The sequence below is a fragment of the Mchenga conophoros genome, linkage group LG8 (assembly GCF_057382185.1).
Source record: "Mchenga conophoros isolate Kocher_MC1m ecotype Shallow Benthic linkage group LG8, M_conophoros_male_GT1.1, whole genome shotgun sequence".
Taxonomy (NCBI): domain Eukaryota; kingdom Metazoa; phylum Chordata; class Actinopteri; order Cichliformes; family Cichlidae; genus Mchenga; species Mchenga conophoros.
The window spans coordinates 11,818,753-11,839,406 of NC_140533.1; the positions used below are offsets into that span (position 1 = coordinate 11,818,753).

The following is a 20,654-nucleotide window of genomic DNA, read 5'->3' on the forward strand; positions in this document are numbered from 1 at the left end:
ATATGTAGATGCATTCAAAAATTGTGATTTAAACATTTTTTAATAAAATAAAAACAATTTCCACACATTTTCTAATGTAGAAAAAAATTTAATAACCAATTTTTTGAACCATAAAGTATTTGCAGAATCAGTGAAGAATAATACAGCTTGACACCAAATGATTAAAAACAAAGATTCCCTGCTGAACTCAGGCAAAGCTTTTTCACTATAAAACTATGGACTACAAAGCATTACAATCTTAAAAAAAAAAAGAGAGAGAGAGAGAAAAAAAGCCACAAGTACAAAAATAGATTATCATTAAAAAGGTACTGATGTGTACAAATACATCTATTTGTTTGCTGATCTTCCTCTGCGGGTTTTAGGCTGCGTTTTGGCTTCAACGTTTTTCTCTGGGTTGTTTGCAGGTTCCACTTTGGCAGCAGTCTTCGCCCCTCGTCCGACTCTCTTAACAGGTCTACTGTCAACAGCTTTATCTGAGAGATCCTCCTCTTCAGTTTTGTTGGCATCATTTGACACATTTTTGCTTTCACTGTTGACTTGGTCTGCAGCTTTAGACTTCTTACCTCGCGCTGCTTTTACAGGTGTCGCCTTTGGAATCTCAAAGACTTCCAAGTGTGATTTCCACTTAACGCATCTTTTGGGCATCTTTGCGTTGCTCTCAACAGCTTCAGGATTCTTCTGATCAGTAGTCGTCGTAGGCTCTTCTGTTGTGGACTTGAATGCTCCCCGTCTTCCCTTTCTTGCTGGTTCCACTGACGTGGGAGCAGGCTCGGAAACCAAAACTGTGGATTCTGTGCTGACCTCCTCAGGAGAAACAGTTGTACCTCTGCGGGCTCTCTTGGCTGGAATGGCTTGTGAAGTCTCACATTTAGCAGAAGCCCTCACTCCCCTTGACCTGCTAGTTTTCATAGACGAGGAAAGTGGCTCAGCGTTTTTCGCCTCCTCAGCCTTCGGCTTGTGTTCAGGACTTTCGGCAGTGGCTTTAGCTGGTTTTCCCCTCCTGCCTCGTTTGGGTTTATTTTCTGTGCTGAGAACAGGGACCTCTTGGACCTCAATGGATTCCACACTCTCTGTGTCTTGTTTTGCTTTCCGCCCTCCTCTTCTGGGCTTCGTGGCCACACTGGCCTGTTCGCTTATCTGGGCTGGTTCTGTTGTTTCTGAAATGACCATTTTAACAGTTTGGGCTTCTGTTAATTCCGTTTGGGCCTCCTCAGACTTTCTTGTTAGTTTTATTTTTTTAGCAGGCTCATTCATCTTTTCTTCATCCTGTTTGGCATTTCTGCCCCTCTTTACTCTGGCTGGAGGCTGAGACTGCTCATTCGTCTCCACTGCTGCCTGCTTGACCACCTCTTCTGTCACCTCATTCTGTTCAGCGGTATCCTGTCTTGCCTTTCTCCCTCTTCGTGGTTTTCCAGCAGTGGGAAGAGTGGTCTTCTGAGGCCCAGAGTTTTCCACTTGGCTCTGTTCCCCACTTGCTGTTTCAACCGTTTCAGGCTCTGGTTGAGCTGGCTTAACAGGTGTTTGTTTTGCTCTCCTCCCTCTGACTGGCTTAACAACAGCTTCTTCTGTCTGGAGTGCAGACAGACTGGTGTTTATCAGAGACGCTTGGGCACTGGCATCAGCGGAGGTCTCAGAGGTGCTCTCCTGAGACTTTGCATTTCTGCCTCTTTTTGTGTGTCTAGCTGCAGGTGGCGCTACAGCTTCCATTTTCTTCCCTCTTCTTTCTCCTCTCGCTGGAGTAGGCACAATGGGATCTTCAGCAATTTCAGCTGCCTCTTTTTTATCTTCAAGTTCTTCAGATTCGGCCTGTTTTGCTCTTCTGCCTCGGACAGATTTCTTCTGAACTGAAGCTGGTGTCTGCACGTGAAGTAAGCTTTCAGCTTGACGTGCTTGGACAACAGTTTCCATGGCATCAGATTTGTTTTCATCAGCTCTGCCTGGCAACACCTCAGGCTGGTCACTGCAGGCTACATTTGCATCTAATTTAAACAAGAGCAAGATAAAACAAGGGGGAGAAAATTATACATAAATTATAAACATACATATGATAAAAATGAAATAACATAATGCAACATGCTCAGTTATTAGTTATACTTCCTAAGAGAAGGCACTAAATAATCTAAAGTGTTATACCTGGTGTATCTTGGGGAACATCCTCAGTTGCATTTCGTTGCTGTGACTTTTTGGGTTGCTTAGCTCTTCTTCCTCGCTTGGGCACAGCACTTTCATTTGCTTTCTCCTCAACATCAAGTGGGTGGCTCTGAACACGCTCAGCTTCAGCAGCAACTTCAGGCTCATCAGAAGACTGCTGTGCACTTCTACCCCTTTTTGGCTTAGGAGCAACTTTGGGAGAAGGAAGGTGATTCTCTTCTGCTGACAGCTCAACAGCTGTCTTCGCATTTCTGCCTCTTGTCTGTCTAACAGCAGGTGGTGCTGTAGCTTCAGTTTTCTTTCCTCTTCTTCCTCTGGATGGAGCAGGGATTACAGGCTCTTCCTGTTTATCCTCAGCTGCTTTAGATTCCACCATTTTTGCCCTTCTGCCTCGTACAGATTTCTTCTCATGTGCAGGATCTGCATTCACAGCAGTCTTCACCTCAGCTTCCTCAAGAAGTACTGCATCTGCCTGAGAGACCGTTTCCATGGCATCTGATGTTTTATTATCATCATCATCATCCAAAAGGAGAGAGAGAGAGGGGAGAAAGAAACAGTTTAACGCTGAATCTGTGTGGAGGCTGATATGTTTTGACAACATTACAAAAGAAAGTCACACTGATCAAACCCTTTTCAAGTCCACGCTCCCAAGAACAAACATTTAACAGTTTTAGTTAACCTAACCCACCTTTTACCACGTTTGCACTGCTGTCGAGAGACATCTGAGCTTCACCCTGCTAAAAATAGAACAAAACCAATTTGGACAATGAGGTCTTGTTAGAAAACTAAACCATGCACACCAAACAACTTTCTAAAACCAGGGATTAGAGGCAATGGCATTGATAAGAGTTAACTCAGTAACAGACAGATGTTCAGACTTTTTTGGTGGGCATGTATTTTGTATGAATACTGAATGCATTACCTCCTTTGCCTCTGGTTGTACTGTGGGCTCAGTCAGTGGCTCCTCCATAAGTTCTTGAAGTCCCTCGAAGTCCTCCACTGGAGCATTACCCCTCAGCCTTGGCGACTTCATGAGTCTCTTGAGCCCGAAATTCGCCTCAACAGGTTCGCCTTTCTGTCTGGGAGTTCTCATGAGCCTCTTCACGCCAACCACATCTTCGACAGGAGCACCTTTCTCCACAGGTGTCTTCATCACTCTCTTGACTCCAGTGAGGTGAACCACTGGAGAGCTTTTTGGAGTTTTCATGCCTTTTGCGTCAGATTCTTGCAACTGTGCTGGCGTCTGCAGAAGCTCCTTACCACCACCCAAACTGGCATCACCAGCTTCTGGGACTTCGGGGGTCTTCAGAATCTTCCCTTGAAGGTCTTCAAGCGGTTCAGCCTTCTCCTTTGGAGTTCTAAATATTCTCTTAACCCCAGTGAAGCACTCTTGCTGTTCAGGCTTCTGTTTGGGAGTCTTCAGAAGATTCCCTCTGATGTCCTCTAAAGGTTCGGCTTTCTGTCTCGGAGTCTTCATGATCCTCTTGACTCCAGTGAGGCACTCCTGTTTTTCAGGCTTCTGTTTTGGAGTTTTCAACAGCTTCCCTCTCAAATCTTCAACAGGCTCAGCCTTCTGTTTTGGCGTTTTCATGATCCTCTTAACTCCGGTCAGAGAATCTGGTAATTCTGGCCTCAGTTTGGGAGTTGTTACAGTGGACACCTGCAAATCTGCATTCTGCCGTTCACTTGACTCTGACTGAATCTGGCCGATGAAGGTGGCGTCTTGATCTTCATCAAGGAGGCGTTGGACTGCCTCATTGTTGTATCTTCTGCCTTTTACTGCAGATGTAACACTCAGCGGAGATACTATCATCTCACCTGTAAATAAGTCATATTTTTGTTTTCCTTTATAACAATTTAATGTCCCAGCCAGCTTATTTGGACTATGCAGAACTCAAGATTCACTACCAATCAAAACACCACAAATACACAGCTTACCTGGTTCCTCTGGTGTGCTCAGCACAGATGGCTCCATCACAGATGCGCTCTGACCTCCAGCTGGTGTCTTTGTGACGCTGTTATCATCGATTAAAGACTTCCGCTTCCTTTCGTTTACAGGAGTTTTAAACATTTCAGAAATACCTGAAATCAAACAGCACAATGTAAGAAGGCACAAAACTGAAATTGGCCACAAGTTTCACCACCTGCTGCGGATGAAGGAGAGGTGCTTACCAGTCAAGTCTTCATCCATTTTCATGTTCTTTTTGAAGAGTGCAACACTGGTGACCACTCTTGGTGCAGCACCAGTTGGCTGCACAACGGTCTGTCTGTGTGCTCTACCAACAACAATGGTGGCGGGCGAGTCTGCATGTCCAGTGCTCACGTAGCCCTTCAGATTTCTGGCAGGTGTCTGATTGGTGTTTTGGAAAGACAAGTAGATTTGATAAAGATCATTATAAAGATTCAGAACAACAGACGCATAAACATAAAACATAACTGTACTTGGTACAATATGTACCTGTGGTTTGGGCACTGCTCTCTTCTTAGGCTTTTGGCCAATGGTTTTTTTAAGTGGAGCAACAACTTGAGCCTTAGGTTGACCAAATTTCACAATGTGCGCCCAAGGATTGGAGACTGGATGGACATGAGAGAAAAAAGAAAGAAAGAAAACACACAAAATTAATCTTCTCATTCTCATCGTGATCATCAGATTTCTTTTTCCACAACAACTGCATTAATTAATTATAAACAGCTTTGAAAGATTAAATTAAATTTACATTTTTAAAGATGATAAAAAGAAAATGAGTAAAACAAGTAGCTTTCAGCTACTCCCACTAATGACCTTCATTCTGACTGGAACTGACAGATTTCTAGTGCTGGGAACAAAAACCAAGAGTTGAAACCAGCTATCAAACATTTCAGCACTTATCATACCTTTTATAGATGCTCTTGAAATGCCACTTCTTCTGTGCATCTTTACTGCACTCTTCGCAGCACCTGGAGTCTTCTGCGAGGTGCTTTTCCTTCCCTTGTGTGTTTTAGGGGTGACGGTGGGCAAAAGAACCTGGTCAGTGACCTTGTCGGCTTCAGCTATTGGAGAGGGTGTACTAATTTGTGACACAGAAAATCGCCCCTTGACTGTGGGGGTCTGAACTCCTGAATTAGTGGGAGTTTTAGCTGGTGTAAGGACGACAGTAGGGACACTTTCCAGAGAAGTACCAGGCAAACCCACAGTTGCCCTTCTTTTTCCAGCAGGAACTTGCTCGTGGGGAATCTGCCCTGGGGCTGAAGCCCTGCGTTGAGTTTTCTGCTGTTCATTGGTTTTAGGAGTTTCCACTTTAGAAGGAGATCTTCCTCTTGCAGGAGATGGGCTCTTGGATTTTGGTGATTTATTCGCGGTTGCTTTAGGAGAAGCAGATCTAGATTTGGGTGATTTATTGGTAGGAGAAGCTGCTTTGGGAGACGGGGACCTGGACTTGGGTGACTTGGGCGACTTCTTCGCGGGAGACGGGGACCTGGACTTGGGCGACTTCTTCGCGGGAGACGGGGACCTGGACTTGGGCGACTTCTTCGCGGGAGACGGGGACCTGGACTTGGGCGACTTTGCAGGAGACGGGGACCTGGACTTGGGCGACTTCTTCGCGGGAGACGGGGACCTGGACTTGGGTGACTTGGGCGACTTCTTCGCGGGAGACGGGGACCTGGACTTGGGCGACTTCTTCGCAGGAGACGGGGACCCGGACTTGGGTGACTTCTTCGCGGGAGATGGGGACCCGGACTTGGGTGACTTGGGCGACTTCTTCGCGGGAGACGGGGACCTGGACTTGGGCGACTTCTTCGCGGGAGACGGGGACCTGGACTTGGGCGACTTCTTCGCGGGAGACGGGGACCTGGACTTGGGCGACTTTGCAGGAGACGGGGACCTGGACTTGGGCGACTTCTTCGCGGGAGACGGGGACCTGGACTTGGGTGACTTGGGCGACTTCTTCGCGGGAGACGGGGACCTGGACTTGGGCGACTTCTTCGCGGGAGACGGGGACCTGGACTTGGGCGACTTCTTCGCGGGAGATGCTGCCTTGGGTGATGGTGATCTGGATTTGGGAGACTTCTTCCCAGAAGTTGGAGTCTTAGGAGAAGCCATTTTCTTGCTCGGTGATTTCTTAGGTGATGGTGTTTTTGTTTTTGCAGGACTTTTTGCACGTGGGCTGCCCTCCTATGGAAAACAATATGTTTTAAATAAGTGTTTAACATTCCAAGTATACTGTCACTTTAAACTGCCCATTCTTACTTTTAGCAAGCCGATGACGGATGCTCGTCTAAGCAGTGACTGCTTGGGTCTCAAGAGAGACAAGCTCCTCCGTGGGGTAGCCCCCTTGCGTAATGGAGAGTCAGGAGGCAACCGTTTGTCAAACAGCTCTGGGCTCAGGTAACCTCCAAAGGAAACGCGTTTCCTCTTCGCTTGCTGTTTGGGCACGTCTTCTCCGAGTTCTCCACTCTTGCGTTTTTTGGACACTTCTTTTCCTATGAAAACAAAATATGCTCGTACATTAGTATCAAGCTACCAGAAGTGTACAATATCAATTATACAGCCACACCCAGAAATATTATAATTCAATTTTGAGCAGGAAAACCTTTTCCAGCTGAATTCCTGGGTGATGCCTTTGTTTTTTCTTCTTGGTTCTTGGTCACTGGAGTTTTGCCAGGTGACATTTCCTTACTCCTCCTCCTCGCAGGCGACTTGGGTGTTTCAGCTGTAATTTGCTCAATAACCTCATTTACAGTAAACTTCTGAGGAGTTGCGCCATTTCTTTTCCGAGGTGAAGCCGTTTCAATCACGCTGCCATTTTCAGCCTTTTCTGCTCTGGGTTCAGCCGTCTCCGCAGCTGGAACCTTCGCTTGCTTCCTCACAGACGTTGGGGTTCCCCCGTTTGTACTTCCAGGTCCAGCTAGAACTTCACTTTTCTTAGGAGTGCTTTTTCTCTCAGTGAAAATGGCACTACCTTTTCTGACCGAATTGGGTTTTGGAGAGGCGACCTTTGAGGAAGGCGTTGCAAGCTGACTGGCACAAGATTTCCGAGGGGTCTTGACATCCAGAGATTTTTTGATCATTTGATACAGGTCGCTGAAGGGGGAGTTGCTCTTGCCTTGTAGCAGGCTATCATCTGCCTTGGACTCCAACTCTCCGGTTTTCTCCAAGGAACGCTGAATATTGTCATGGCTGGCTCCATCTTTAAGACAAGTATCTTAAAAAAATAATAAAACAAATCAGTCAGTGGCTGTTTAGCTGCTTGTTCTGCAAGACCATTTACAGCTTTGGTTACATGGGTCTGCTTATTTTCAGACATATTTAGTAAATGTACGCTGCTTCACATAGCTACATTGCTAAAAACGACTGTTTCTAAATAGAAATCACACCTGATGACACTTCAGAGAATCTCTTTTCTCCTTTTTCCACAATAGGGGTGTCACCCACTTGCTGGTCTTGAAGAACCTAAGAATAAGACGCCCCCATTAGTAAAACAATCCAATTTATTAGAAAGGTAATAACTTTTTTAAGAGAGTTGTGGAAGGCTGAAATAGAGTGGTTTAAAAGGAAAATAAATAAATAAATAAAATTACCTTGAGGGTTTCAGGTTTGCCTCCAATGGCAGACCTCTTCTTTGGCGTTTGTGCCGGAGGATACTCAAACCTGAAATAATCAAAAGCAAAGACATAGAAGACGCCCTTTAGGGTGACCATGACAATGCTAACATGGAGACACTAAGTACAGGACTGTTTCATTTCCACTGCAAGCAGTATAATCTATGAGCTCTTAAAATATGTTAAACACATCAGAAGATTCCAATTACCCACCACTTTTCTACAAGATAGATTATCTCATTTTTATCTCTACATGAAAAACAATAAATTAACTCCAGTGCTGCTCACCTGAATTTGCATTTAGCAATAATAACCAACAAACCAATACCATGTTAACTGAAACGGCCAACACAGATTTCATATTAGTATAGAGATTGAAAATGTGACGTCACTCAGGGGTAAAACCGCAAATTCTGGGAACTCGTGGCAAGAGGTACTAGCGCACGCAGGCTTTCAATTGAAATCAGTTATACAGCGATAAAAAGAAACACAAAAAAATGGCAAGAAGCTGTTGTATTATTAACTGCAATAGCCGGTCGCATGACAGCCACGGAAAGCCGACGGGTAAAGAGATCGGTTGTTATCGGATTACGTCGTTGAAGAGAAATTGTTCGAGCCATGTTTCCGAAGTAACAAAGAGGCGACTGGATTGCAGCCATTCAAAGACAAAATATAACGTCCCAGAACCCTCCAGCTCACAGGTTAGTCTGCTCCAAGCATTTCCACAAAGGTCAGTCTGCTGTTGTAGTTAATGCGTCATTTTTATCACATAATTGGTGATATAGGTTACAAGCAAGTCTGGCGCTGAACAGAAATTGTCGCGCTATGCTCCTTTATTTATTGTGCATAAATAGTAAATTGTCCTGACACAATATTGTGTTTCGCTTCTGTTATTACCATGGTACACTGACAAAAACATATACTTTTATTCACAGGACAAAACTGTTGTTTTGTATCACTAATTGCCCAGTACGATTACAGCATACAATATTATTGTCACTGCTACATTTCTGTAATGAACCAGAAATTATTTCTTCTACTAATTAATTACCGTTGAGCTCAAAGGTCCTATTAATAAACTGTTAGCGAATGTGTATTTATGAAGACGATTTGTGAGACTGGTAAACTTTTGATATGTACGATGGTCTTTACTTTCTACACGGTGCATTTCAAGGTCCTGCACCCATCCGTCGGTAAACTGTACCTGGGCTTGTTGCAGTGACCTGAAGTTACTAAACTTCACGAGTGTATGCACTCACTCAAAGAACCGTATAATTATAAATATGAGCGTGGTGTAGTTGGGCAACACGCTAACGTATTTTGTCCCTCTGTGTGCTCGTAAGGGTCTAACACTTTCACTGGTTTGATTTTTTTCCTCGTACCTTTTCTTTGACTTTTCATTAAGTCTGTCTTTGCACGGACCGGCATTGTTCTCCTTCGTTTTGTACATACCTTTTTGGGGGGCAAAGAAAAAGCAAGAATTTATTGGAACCGAAGAATGAACGTTTTGCGGTGCTGCAAATGCTTGCATTTGATGCAGGTATTTGGATTGTTTTGCCACGAGTTACCGGCATGCAATGCGCGAAAGTCACGTGGTCTGTCAATCTCTATTGTTGGGCTTAAGCATTACATTCGGTTTCAGCGGGTTCCTCACATCCTTGACTTTTTGCAGGTTGCATTTCAGAGATTAGACTTCTGTTCCAACAACACACGCAACTTGAATGCCCTTTACCTCAGCGTTTGTCTAACGGCTTATGAAAAAAGGTTGTTAAAATGTTTCTTTCAGACCACACTCACCTGAAAGAACGGTCGATAATGGTTATAACATCTCCATGCTTCAAGCGCTCAGACTGCTGCAAAACCTCGCCATTGACAAGCGTTGGATTTGCTGAGCTTAAATTGGTCAAAATGACCTGGCAGAAAGACAGAGCGAGAGAGAAACACCACATGAACAATGAAAACATTTCAAAGCAGAAGCACAACTACATGATTACACAGCATCTAAGCAAACATTCCCCACAGCAATCATTTTTTAAATATCGGCAAACTAAGGCCATTAAAGCAGTCGCGCTCCTTGTATTTTCTTACCTCTTTATTCTCATTCAAGTCAATCCGGCAGTGCTCCTTGGAGACTTGAGGAAGCTGAATACGAATATCACAGTCAGGCTTCCTGTAAGGTCACAAGCAGAAGGCATTCAGCTGCATGATAAGTGGAACCTCTTCATATTTACATGTAACTGGGAGCTGATCTTTAAAGGCTCATGAAGAAAGACTGATTCTTATAGAGCGCTTTTCTACTCTCACGGAGTACTCAAAGCGCTCTATACAACATGCCTCATTCACCCAATCATACCCATTCTCACAAGCACTTTATTTATACATAGTGCTTTCTAACGACATTCATACTCCGATGGACCCATCGGAGAGCAAGTTCGGGTTAGTATCTTGCCCAAGGATACTTGACATGCAGACTGGAGGAGCCAGGGATCGAACCACCAACCTTCCGATCAGTAAGTGACCAGCTCTACCTCCCTGAGCTACAGCCGGTCAGATGGTGCAAAACTGATGTGGATTTTCTTGAGAGCTTTGATCTAACAATGTAAAGTCTACTGTATATGAGAACAAACATAGTTTCTTCACTTCAACAGCTTAACAGTAAAGTTTTTATAGCCCATCACAATCGCAACATGAGAAACATTGATGAAGTGTATGCGTTTTCTGTAGTACACGAGGGTGTCTTACATGTATGAACACTACTGTAAATTGGATTAAAACAGAAGGTAAACAAAGGCCAACTCTACCAACCTTCCAAATAAACATGCTGCAGTCAGAGGAAATTCAGTCCCATCTCCTCCACTCCGCTTAATCACGACAATCTTACCGTGCAACGGCATTTTCCCAACGTTACCTGGGAACATTACGAAACACAAGTGTCAGCAGCGAAAGGCACAGTCAAATCCACATTAGACAATCAAACTTTAAATGTTAAATAGCATTTAAATGTCGTTCCAAGCCGAGGAAAGACATTTACTAGGCGGCAACATTGTATTCATACCTAACGATGACATTTAGCTATTTTTTTTTAATTTGGTTTATGACATTTTAGGTAGTTTTAGTTTATTCTACACTTCTTTTTAACTCTATGTAGGATTAATCTAATCCTAGATTTGTTTTGTATTTCTATTACAAACCAGCAGGACCGTTGTTCCTCAGTAAAGCGCTAGCAAACGTTTTCCCAGTATCCCACGTGCATGGTGGCCTCGACTGTAGTTTTCGTCTTGCCAGAAATACATAGCTAGCTGTAAGTTTGATTGTTTTTTTATCATTTACTACATTCTCTAGTTAAAAAAAGAAAAAACGTGTATCGTTATAACGCCACCGTTAAAAAAACTTAATGTCGGGTCGCCACTTGTGTTACACGACTTATTAAACTTTAATATAACGGTCGTTTAGGACTATCGTATCCTCACCTGAAAGTCACTTTGCAGATGCGTGAAATCCTGGGAAATCCATAAACATAGACAAGGATACAACGAGGACTTTAACTACACGATCATATCAGCCTAAAGTTAAAACGACAATCTGCCATGCCGACGACTACCTAACGTAAGCAACCTTCAACAGCGGTCCCTTGTTGTCCGTCGCCTGGTCCAGGGAAGTGTTGTGATATCAATCCGCCAGACTTAAACGCACTCGGTCGCCCCACTAAAACTTGACTTCACTTGTGTTTTGTAATGAAATGCGTGTAATATTTTGTCATACTAGGTTTGTCATGCACTGTGTATTTGCTCTGATCAAATTGAACTCGCGTTTAGACAAAAGGGACTATTTTGTTTACAAATTTGGCGGAACAATATCACATCGGTGAATGGATGGGCATTTGAAAATATTTGAAATTCCGCGCGAAGCATCGTGATTGGCTCAGACGTCATCGTTTCGTAAAATGGGTGGGGCTAGTAGCGCAGAGTAAACTTCTCGAAGCAGCACTCTAAGCGCCCAAGTAGGCTATTTAAAGCTCAGCAGAATATTCATTCCACTTTGATGCAAATAAATACAAAAATAAAAAGTTACTAGTACTTACCTTTTTCATTCACAGCAGCTCCACAATGGTGAGAAATACAGTCTACACAATACCATACCATACCACCTTTATTTATAAAGCACTTTAACATAAAACCAGAGTTCACAAAGTGCTGTACATGCTAATAGCATAAGTAAAGAAAATTAAAATGAGATAAGATAAAATAAATAACTAAAAAACTAAAATAAATTGAAACATGTTAAAACAAATTGAGTCAACCCCTCTAATCAATGCCAAAGTCTTCAGCGAATAAATATGTTTTAAGAAGACTTTTAAATTCAGAGAGAGAAGAGGCCTGCCTAACATGCAAGGGTAGATCATTCCACAACTTTGGAGCAACTACAGCAAAAGCACGATCACCTTTAAATTTATACTTGGTTTTCGGTACCTTAAGGAGCTGCCAAATAGGATCTGAGCCACTGCAGTGCGGTACTCCGCATACCCACCAACTGCTCTAAACGGGAAATTAAAATATTATGATCCACTGTATCAAAAGCAGCAGTTAAATCTAACAGCACGATAATAACACAGTCACCTGAGTCATTTGCCAAAAACACATCATTAAAAACTCTTAAAAGGGCAGATTCGGTACTATGTAAAGCTTTAAAACCAGATTGGAAAACTTCTAAAATACCGTGTTCTTCTAGGAAGGACATTAATTGCTTGTAAACTACCTTTTCAAGAATCTTTGAGATAAAAGGCAGTTTGGAAATAGGTCTGTAATTCGCAATAATATCAGGATCAAGAGCAGGTTTCTTGAGTAGAGGCTGAATCACTGCATGTTTGAGATTGACAGGTACAACACCAGAGGACAGACTACTATTTACAATGGATTGTACAGCTGATGCTATAGTGAGAAAAACCTCTTTGAAAAATCGAGGAGGGAGAGCATCATAAGGGGAACCTGAGGGCTTCATGTGAGCAACCAACTCCTGCAGGCAGAGCAAGGAAACTGGCTCGAACCTGTCAAAGACAGCAGAACTAGGGACAGGGGTAGAAGGGTCGAGAACAGACTGGGAAGTCTGCGCTTTGACAGATAGCACTTTATCAATAAAAAAGTGTAGGAAGTTTTCACAAATTTCCTGAGAAGACTCGACACCAGCAGTCTGTGGAGCATGAAGGACCATGTCAATAGTCTTAAATAAGACATGAGGCTTACGACAATTTGCCTGAATAATAGCAGCAAAATGTTTCCTCTTAGCATCTTTTACAGTTTTCTGGTAAGAATTCCAGTAATCTTGTAACATTTGGTATGACACCTGAAGTTGATCCTTCTTCCATTTACGTTCAGCTCTCCTACACTTTCTTCTGGCAGCCCGGGTGTCTTCATTCAGCCAGGGTTCAGGTTTGGCTTTTACTTGCCTAAGCTTAAAGGGGGCCACTGAATCTAAAGCAGTTTGGCAGACAGAGTAAAACCACATACTCAGCTCTTCTGTATCATTGCATATGAAATCAGGAAGGCCGCCGTTCTGATTAAAAACAATAGAGAACTGTCCAGCAGAGGAAGGGTTAAAAATACGAAAGCTCCTAGCAGCAACAGGAGGAAGATTAACTTTAGTACAAGGAAGGAAAACCTCAAACAGGACAGGCCTATGGTCTGACCATACAACATCACAAACCTCTAAGTTAGAGACAGGTAAATTGTGAGTTAAAACAAGATCCAACGTGTGCCCATATTTTTGTGTAGGCACAGACACAGGTTGCACAAGATCAAAAGAGTCAATAAGATTTAAAAAGTCCTTTGCCATTGGCTTGTCAGGGCAGCACACATGAATATTGAAGTCCCCAATAATAAGGACATGATCATATTTGGGCATAATTTCAGCCAACAGATCAGAAAAGTCATTTAAGGAAGTTCTTATTGTATTTTGGGGGTCTGTAAACCACAGCACAGAGCACTGTGTGAGAGCGACCTAGCTGAGGTTGATAATGGCAGTGGTTTACATTTATACTGCTTCTTAAAAACAACCGCTAGTCCTCCTCCTCTGCCTGATATTCGAGGAGAGTTTAAAAAGCAGCAGCCATCAGGTAAGAGATCTGTGAAAGCGCTGGACTCACCGGCCCTCAACCATGTCTCAGTTATACAGAGGAAATTCAGTCCTTGGGTCATAAATAAATCCCTTAAAATACAAGTTTTATTACTCAGCGATCTAGTGTTCACCAATCCAAACCTGGTGGAGGTCAGCGTGTTCGTGGCTGACGGCGAGACCCGACGCAGCGGCCGCAAGTTCTGTAGGTTCACAATAGACATTTCTCACACATTTACTGGATAGCTTACTGGCTAACTTGGGATATTTATTGAAGAACATTTACTGTATTGTTTACAATGTTTTCTGTACTGGTATCTTTATCTTGACACTGGTTTCTTTTCCAGTTAGTATATTCTGATATGCTGCACGCATCTATTTTCCACTATCTGCATATAGATTCATCAGCCAGTTTTTTTGTTTGTTTTTAAGAATAGCTTGCTACTACTGCGTTCAACCCCTTTTCTTTCAAGGTGCTGGAAAAATTCCTCTGATATTTTCTGACCATACTGACATGACAGCATCACATAGTTGATGGCGATGTGTCGTTTGCACATCTATGATGACAATCTCTTGTTCTACCACCTGGTGACTGTGGAGACCATTTGAGTACAGTGAACTCATTCTGAAAAGCAGTTTCAGAAGATTTGTGATCTGTGACATGGTGCGTTATCCTGCTGGAAGCAGCCACTGGAGGGATAGATGTGGTCAGCAACAACACCCAGGTAGGTTGTGGCATTTAAACAATACTATTTCGGGATTAAAGGGGCCAAAAAAGAAAATATCCTCATACTATTACACCATTATCAACACCAGCCTGAAAAGATGGATCCATGCTTTCATGCTGTTTATGTTAAATGCTGAAGGAGACTCATCAGACCAGGAAACATTATTCCAATCTTTTTCCATTCAGTTTTGGTGAGCCCATGGAAAATTGTATTTTCAATTTCCTGTTCTTAGCTGATAGAACAAGGTGTGGTCTTCTGCTGTTCGAGCCCATTGGCTTCAGGATTTGCTATGCTGTGCTTTCAGAGATGCTCTTCTCCATACTTTGGTTATAACAAGTGTTTATTTGAGTTGCTGTTGGCTTCCTATCCTTTCAAAGCAGCTTTGCCATTCTCCTCTGTCATCAACATTGTCATATTTTCACAGAGAACTGCTGCTCACTGGATAGCTTCCTTTTTTGATCATCCTCTGTAAACCCTAGAGATGGTTATGTGAGTAAATCCCAGCAGATCAGCAGTTGCTGAAATACTCAGACCAGCCCACCTGGCACCAATGACCAGGCCACATTAAAAGACACTTAAATCACTCTTCTCTGTGTTGACCTTATTAGGACATCTTGACTATATTTGCATACCTAAATGCACTGAGTTGCTTCGATTTGAAAAAGAAAAAATACCCAAACCATTTCAAGAGAAAGTATTTTTACAGCTTACAAATTTGCAGTGCTGGATAATGTTTTACTCTGACATTACTGTAATGGAGGTTTTCATTGTGGTCATAAAGCTTCTCTGTTATATATTCATGCAACACAGCTCCTGGCTGTTAATAGTGGCCCCAAACCTTCCAGAAAGCATAATTAAAGTCAGTGACTGCGTGTGGATGGTTCACCAGTGTAAATGAATGAAAAGCTAATGAGTGTGATGCTGTAAAGAAAAGAATTGAAAAGACCACCATATGAACAACACAAACGTTTAATTATTAAATGTTGGTTTTATTATTTTTTCTAAATCTTTTTTCTCGTTTTGTTTTGGTTTTTTTTGTTTTTTTCCAAAGTCGCTTGATAATCTTGACAAAATTGCAACATATTCCATACTTTTCAAACTGACGGTGTGTCTGTTGCTATTCCAGATTCGCTGTGGAGGGAAAATTTGTGCACCGTTCTGGACAGGTTAAGTCCTAAAATGACGAAAGCAGCTTTGACCGTACAAGAAAAAAAAAAAAAAAGAGAAAAAAAAGAAAGAAAAGAGGACATGTGAACGACTTGGAGAGAGTCCACACTGGCATCCTACGGATGTTGGAAAAATGAGCGGTCAGGGGTCAGTGTCTCTCGGCACAAGTCCTGGTTTTGCCAGGCCAAACAAAAGTGAGTGAAGAAAAATCTGAAGGGCTCAGTAGCAGAGGTGTGTGTGTGTGTATGTGCATCTGTTACCGGAGAGGGAGGGGGTTGCAGCACAGAACATATACAAATGACAGGCCAAGCACACAAAAATGATTCCTTCCTGAGACATTGGTGCGCGTACAGTAATGATGGTCTGGGTGACGTGTAGCAATGGTGAAGGCGTTTTTGGTGTCACAGGGCACGAGGTTGCTCTGGATTCAGTTAAGTCACATATTGTTTCTACCACAGGTTGCCAAGGTGGAGGTGAGGGGCGGGGAGTTAGCTGACAAACATCACATTTGGGACCTCGCCTTGCCTGATCGCTGACAGGGCAGAGGTAGAGGAGGGGGATCAACTAGAGTCTAGTCTTCTCCTATTGACTACAAATTGATGCACTGAGAGAGAGCACTGAGATTTACTTGTGTTTAATACAGAGTGTATGTACACCATTGTTCACATTTCAACTCTCTTTGAAGCAGAGCCGCCGCCGCTTGTTTGAGCCCGTCAGGCCACAGAAGGCGTCTAAACCATTTCCTCAAACGCCGCCTTCTCTTTCTGCTACATGGCCAAACACACAAAAAAAGCTATGCCCCGACAGGAGTGCTACTTTCTTACCTACTGTACATAAAAAAAAAAAAAAGAAAAAAAAGAAAGAAAAGTGGGGTCGGGGGGGCAAAACTGTTCGTGAAGCCAAAACCTTTAGAGCCAGTGATTTGTGATGGGTCTGCCATGTTTTTGTTTTGTTTTTTTAAAGTAGGACACGAAACATGAAAGAACTTCCTTCAGTAAAATGTGCTCAAAACGTCTTTTCTTGAATCACAAACCTAAAAACACATAAAACGGTATTCTTTAAAAAAAAAAAAAAAAAAAAAAAAAAAAATTGATCAGGTGAACCCTAAAACTCTTCATAGTTTTAAAGAAATGAATACAGCTTATATACACAAACTCAAAAGGCTACTTAAAATACACCTTAATAATGAATCTTCATTAATTTGATTTCTTGAAAGGACCTGTGACCATATCATACAACTGAGTTCATACAATCATTTCCCCCCCAATCTCTTGGAAGAAAAAAAAAAAAAAGAAAAAAAAAAAAGGAAAACAAATCCGACCTGGAATAGTAGGTGATAATCATTGCGACTTGTTTTCTGTGCACATTTGTGTGTGTTTGCTTGTGTAGACTGGAAAGGGAAAAAAATAATCTTATTTTTCTTCCCCCCGTCAATTAGAATATACAAATGTGAAACCAAAGCATTTTTCCTCAATACTCGATGGGTATGAAAAAGATTCAAACAGTGAAGGAGTACAACAATTTCTAATCTCAGCTCAGAAAACATGTCCTCATTTCAACCTGCCATCCTGTTCTGGACATGTCGATCGCAATAGGTCCTTAATTTTTCTCTATATATTTATATATCTTTTTTTTTGTACGAAATCTGTTATTTTTTCATGAAACTGGAAAAGAGGAAAAGACCCAGAGTCTTTGAGGAGTGGGTTCTTTTGACAAGTCCCAAAAGTTCAGTTGTAGTCTGCCTCAGAGCACAACAACAACAACAACGAAAAGAAAAGAAAACAAAAAAAAACAAAAGTGTCTGGTGTTTGTCAAGTCAGTCTGTGTTCATTGTTCTCGTCCTTATATTTGTTCCATTGTGCTCCAACCGCTCTCGGGTTCATCCACACCTCATCTCCGTTAGTCTTTTCAAAAAGAAAAAAGAAAAGAAAAAAAAAAGGTGGAGAAGGGAGGGAGAAGGAGGAAGAGTCATCAGCAGTATTTACGGTGTGGTATGTTGGAGGCATCCGGTTACCCCGGCCTGTCCAGCCTCATCTCCCCTCATGTCTGGATAGAAATCCAGAGAGAGGGGAAAGCGGATCAGGAAATTGGGATTTTTGTTGTCGGAGAGGAGGTGGTTGGCTCTGCTGGTCTCCTGTGTTCAGCAGTTAGGGGTCAAGAAGACCCACCTCCTTCACCCCTCCTCTTCAGAACATTAATGGGAGGAGACAGAGCGCAACACAAAGAAAAAATGAAAATGAAAACGTGGGCCGTGACTACGGCGATTGTGTAGCTGGACTGCTTTGGGCAGAGCTGGGGGACAGGCTGGGGCTGCAGCTGCCTGGGGGGGCGCCGCTGGGTCGTCCGCCTGCGGCTCCGCTTTCCAGACCTTCTGAGTTCTCCAGCATCTCCTGGATGAGAGGTGGCATGGAGCCGGGGATCTCCATCTTCAGCGTGATGACACGCTCAGCTCCTGCAAGATGGAAAAATGTAAGCTATCAGTGTAAGTTCTGGTAAAACATACTCATTCATTCATTCATTCAAAAATGGAATATACAAAAGAAAAAGTAGAAATGATCAATTGTACACCTGAGTAATCACTGTAGCACTATATATGTAGAAACACAAGGGAACTACAGACCTTTAGCACTGATGCTTCTAAGATCAGTGATCTTCATCAGCATCTTGGGGAACATGTGCGGTTTGTGTGGCCTCCTCTTCCTTACATAAATCTTCAGCGCCTCCAGAAGGGGTTCCTGCAGGATGTCCACCTTGTCTGCCTCTTCCAAGTCCTGTCGATCTGTAAACAAAACAAACAAACAAAAAAAAGAAAGCACAGAGAAAAGGGTCAGCCAATACTCTCCGACTGTTAGAACCACAGTGGCCACTAGATGGTGCTAAGGAAAAGAGTGCAGCATTGCTACCCCGCTGCTGTTTCTGACACAAACATGACCCAAGCAAGCTTTAAGGGCCTTTTTTTAAAGACCTGCCGTACCTCCACACAGCAAACAGATGGCACTAAGCAGCCCCGTCTCTGCATCATCCATCTCCAGAGGAAGGAGCTGGTTGGCGAAGGCAAAAACCAGATCAGTGAGGGGACCGAAGCCAGCGTTATGCATCTGGTTTCGGTTTAGCGTAAGTCCATCTGAGAAAGTCATCGTGTCTTGCTCTGGTGTGTAGCGTGTGCAGATCCGCAGTATCTGTGGACAGCAGACAGACTCGGTTTGTGAAAAAAAAATTAAAACCGAACTTCCAGTTTTATTCATTGAAAACATCTAAGGTAGATGTTTTTTGTGTGTGCGTTATTCGTACCAGGATGTCCAGACAGGCAGCTTTGAGCAGAGTGATCTGGTCGGCGATGGTGAGCGTCGTGAAGCCGGGCAGCTGCTTGGCAAACTCCACTGTCTTGATGATGCACTTAGTGGACAGCTCACTGAACTTGTCCCACAGGTCTACGTCCAAGGACACACGTCGTTCTGAGCTGTTAGTCTGTACGAATAAAGGAAGAAAATATTTGCAGATCAATTTTATTTCAAAGGCAAAGAAAAAAACAAAACTCTCACACTTGAAAAAGGTGAATGAACATAAGGACACACAGACTGTCAGTCTCATGCCACTGACCGTAGTGTATTTGCCCAGCTGGCAGAGGGAGGGGAAAGTATCCTGGTGTGCCTTGCGAACCCTGTCGATCATCTGCTCCGTGTCAGGACTCAGCACGTAGCTCTCTGTGCACTCCTGCTTCTTCTCATCCTTTTTCTTCTTGTTCCGGTCGTTCCTCACCGCTAAAGGGACGGAAGGAACAGAGAGATTAGTATGCATCTCGAACCCTTTCGACAAAACTAAGTCTTGGCAAACTTTACATTTAATCTTGTATTCTTTTTCCTCTTTAAACACAGCGGTTCATGCAGCAGCATTTCAGAGCTATTTCAAGTGTAGCGTACAGTTCATGGAGCTAATTACAGTCTGCACGCATTCCTTTATCAGTAACCCCTGACTGCAGATCGAGGTAAAACTGAGGCGAGTTATAAGCAGGAACCGATCCTCAGTGTGCAGCAAACAGCGGCAACAAACACATCTTTTCTTATCCGATACTGTAAGATAAATGTTGTGAGACAGCTCCATCCAGGATGGGCTATGGTGATGGAGAGGGAGAGAAGGGGAAAAAAAACAAAACAAAAAAAACCTTGAAATAATCCTCTGTCGTTTCCCTTCGGGCGCTCTGGCTGCGAGTGGTGTGCTCACCCCAAATGACAAAAAACACTAGGAGGGGTGTTTAGCATTGGAATCCCATTATGAGCTCGATCCATTTCTCCCATCTACGTTTGGATGCGGTTTTGCTTCGACTATGTTGTGTGTACGTGTGTGCGCTGAGGCTGGGGTGGGGGTGTGTTGGGTGTGATGGGGTGCTAGTTGATAAATAGTGGTGGGGGATGGAGCTATCCATAAGGCTGACAAATTGCCACAGCTTTCATTAGAGGTCCCAGCTAATCTAATAACATAATATGACAAATATCCTGCCTCTAATGGTTTTAAAAGGGCTCGGCTGCGGAGACCATACCGGGGAGAGAGAGAGAGAGAGAGAGGGAGAGAGAAAAACCTTCCAGCTTTTTCTCTCCCTCTCACATCTCTCTCCCTCTCCTGGTTATACAACACGTTCTCGCTTTCCTAGTCATCCTCTCAGTGCGTCTCATTCTCAGCCAATGCACGCCCTCTCTCATTTTCAAAATGCTTTAAATCATCCACCTTTCCAACTCTATCACTTCTCCAATCTCTACCTCCCCTCAAGGTACCTGCACCCCCCCTCCCCCAGCCACTAACCTGAGATCAGATTTTCCTTGTCTTAATACCAACCTTGACCATTAAGGGCAAGAGCGCTCGGGCTGATGGGAGATCAGTGTCTTTTGACAGAGGGGGCCTGGACCAGGGCCAAGGAGAGGGGGG

General features: G+C 43.3%; 2 protein-coding genes across 16 annotated transcripts in view; both read right to left on the reverse strand.

Annotated features, from left to right (window-relative positions):
* Positions 1-67: 67 nt before the first annotated feature.
* On the reverse strand, positions 68-11,487 carry mki67 (marker of proliferation Ki-67). 8 transcript variants are annotated; one of them, XM_085284110.1, is made up of 18 exons: positions 11,202-11,485; positions 10,537-10,639; positions 9,820-9,901; positions 9,529-9,644; positions 7,711-7,780; positions 7,507-7,582; positions 6,723-7,334; positions 6,380-6,612; positions 6,096-6,304; positions 5,982-6,014; positions 5,026-5,909; positions 4,610-4,725; positions 4,324-4,501; positions 4,090-4,233; positions 3,074-3,969; positions 2,840-2,888; positions 2,134-2,646; positions 68-1,979 (listed from the first exon to the last, which is right to left on the reverse strand). In XM_085284110.1, exons 2-18 carry the CDS (start codon positions 10,623-10,625, stop codon positions 328-330), a joined length of 5,952 nt encoding a protein of 1,983 aa, XP_085140236.1. In that variant the 5' UTR covers positions 10,626-10,639; positions 11,202-11,485; the 3' UTR covers positions 68-327. The 8 variants fall into 8 exon arrangements, with proteins under 8 accessions (XP_085140236.1, XP_085140237.1, XP_085140234.1 ...); XM_085284111.1 differs by having other exon boundaries at positions 5,026-5,606; positions 5,748-5,792; positions 5,829-6,304; XM_085284108.1 differs by having other exon boundaries at positions 5,026-6,014.
* Positions 11,488-15,535: 4,048 nt separating this feature from the next.
* raraa (retinoic acid receptor, alpha a) overlaps positions 15,536-20,654 on the reverse strand; it is a 143,302-nt gene continuing 138,183 nt past the window's right edge. For all 8 annotated transcript variants that reach the window (XM_085284121.1, XM_085284118.1, XM_085284115.1 and 5 more), the window contains 5 exons: positions 19,335-19,495; positions 19,026-19,202; positions 18,709-18,913; positions 18,355-18,513; positions 15,536-18,186 (listed from right to left, as the gene is read on the reverse strand). In XM_085284121.1, the coding sequence (XP_085140247.1) occupies positions 17,990-18,186; positions 18,355-18,513; positions 18,709-18,913; positions 19,026-19,202; positions 19,335-19,495 (899 nt within the window). In that variant the 3' untranslated portion in view covers positions 15,536-17,989. The remainder of the gene's footprint in view (positions 18,187-18,354; positions 18,514-18,708; positions 18,914-19,025; positions 19,203-19,334; positions 19,496-20,654) is intronic.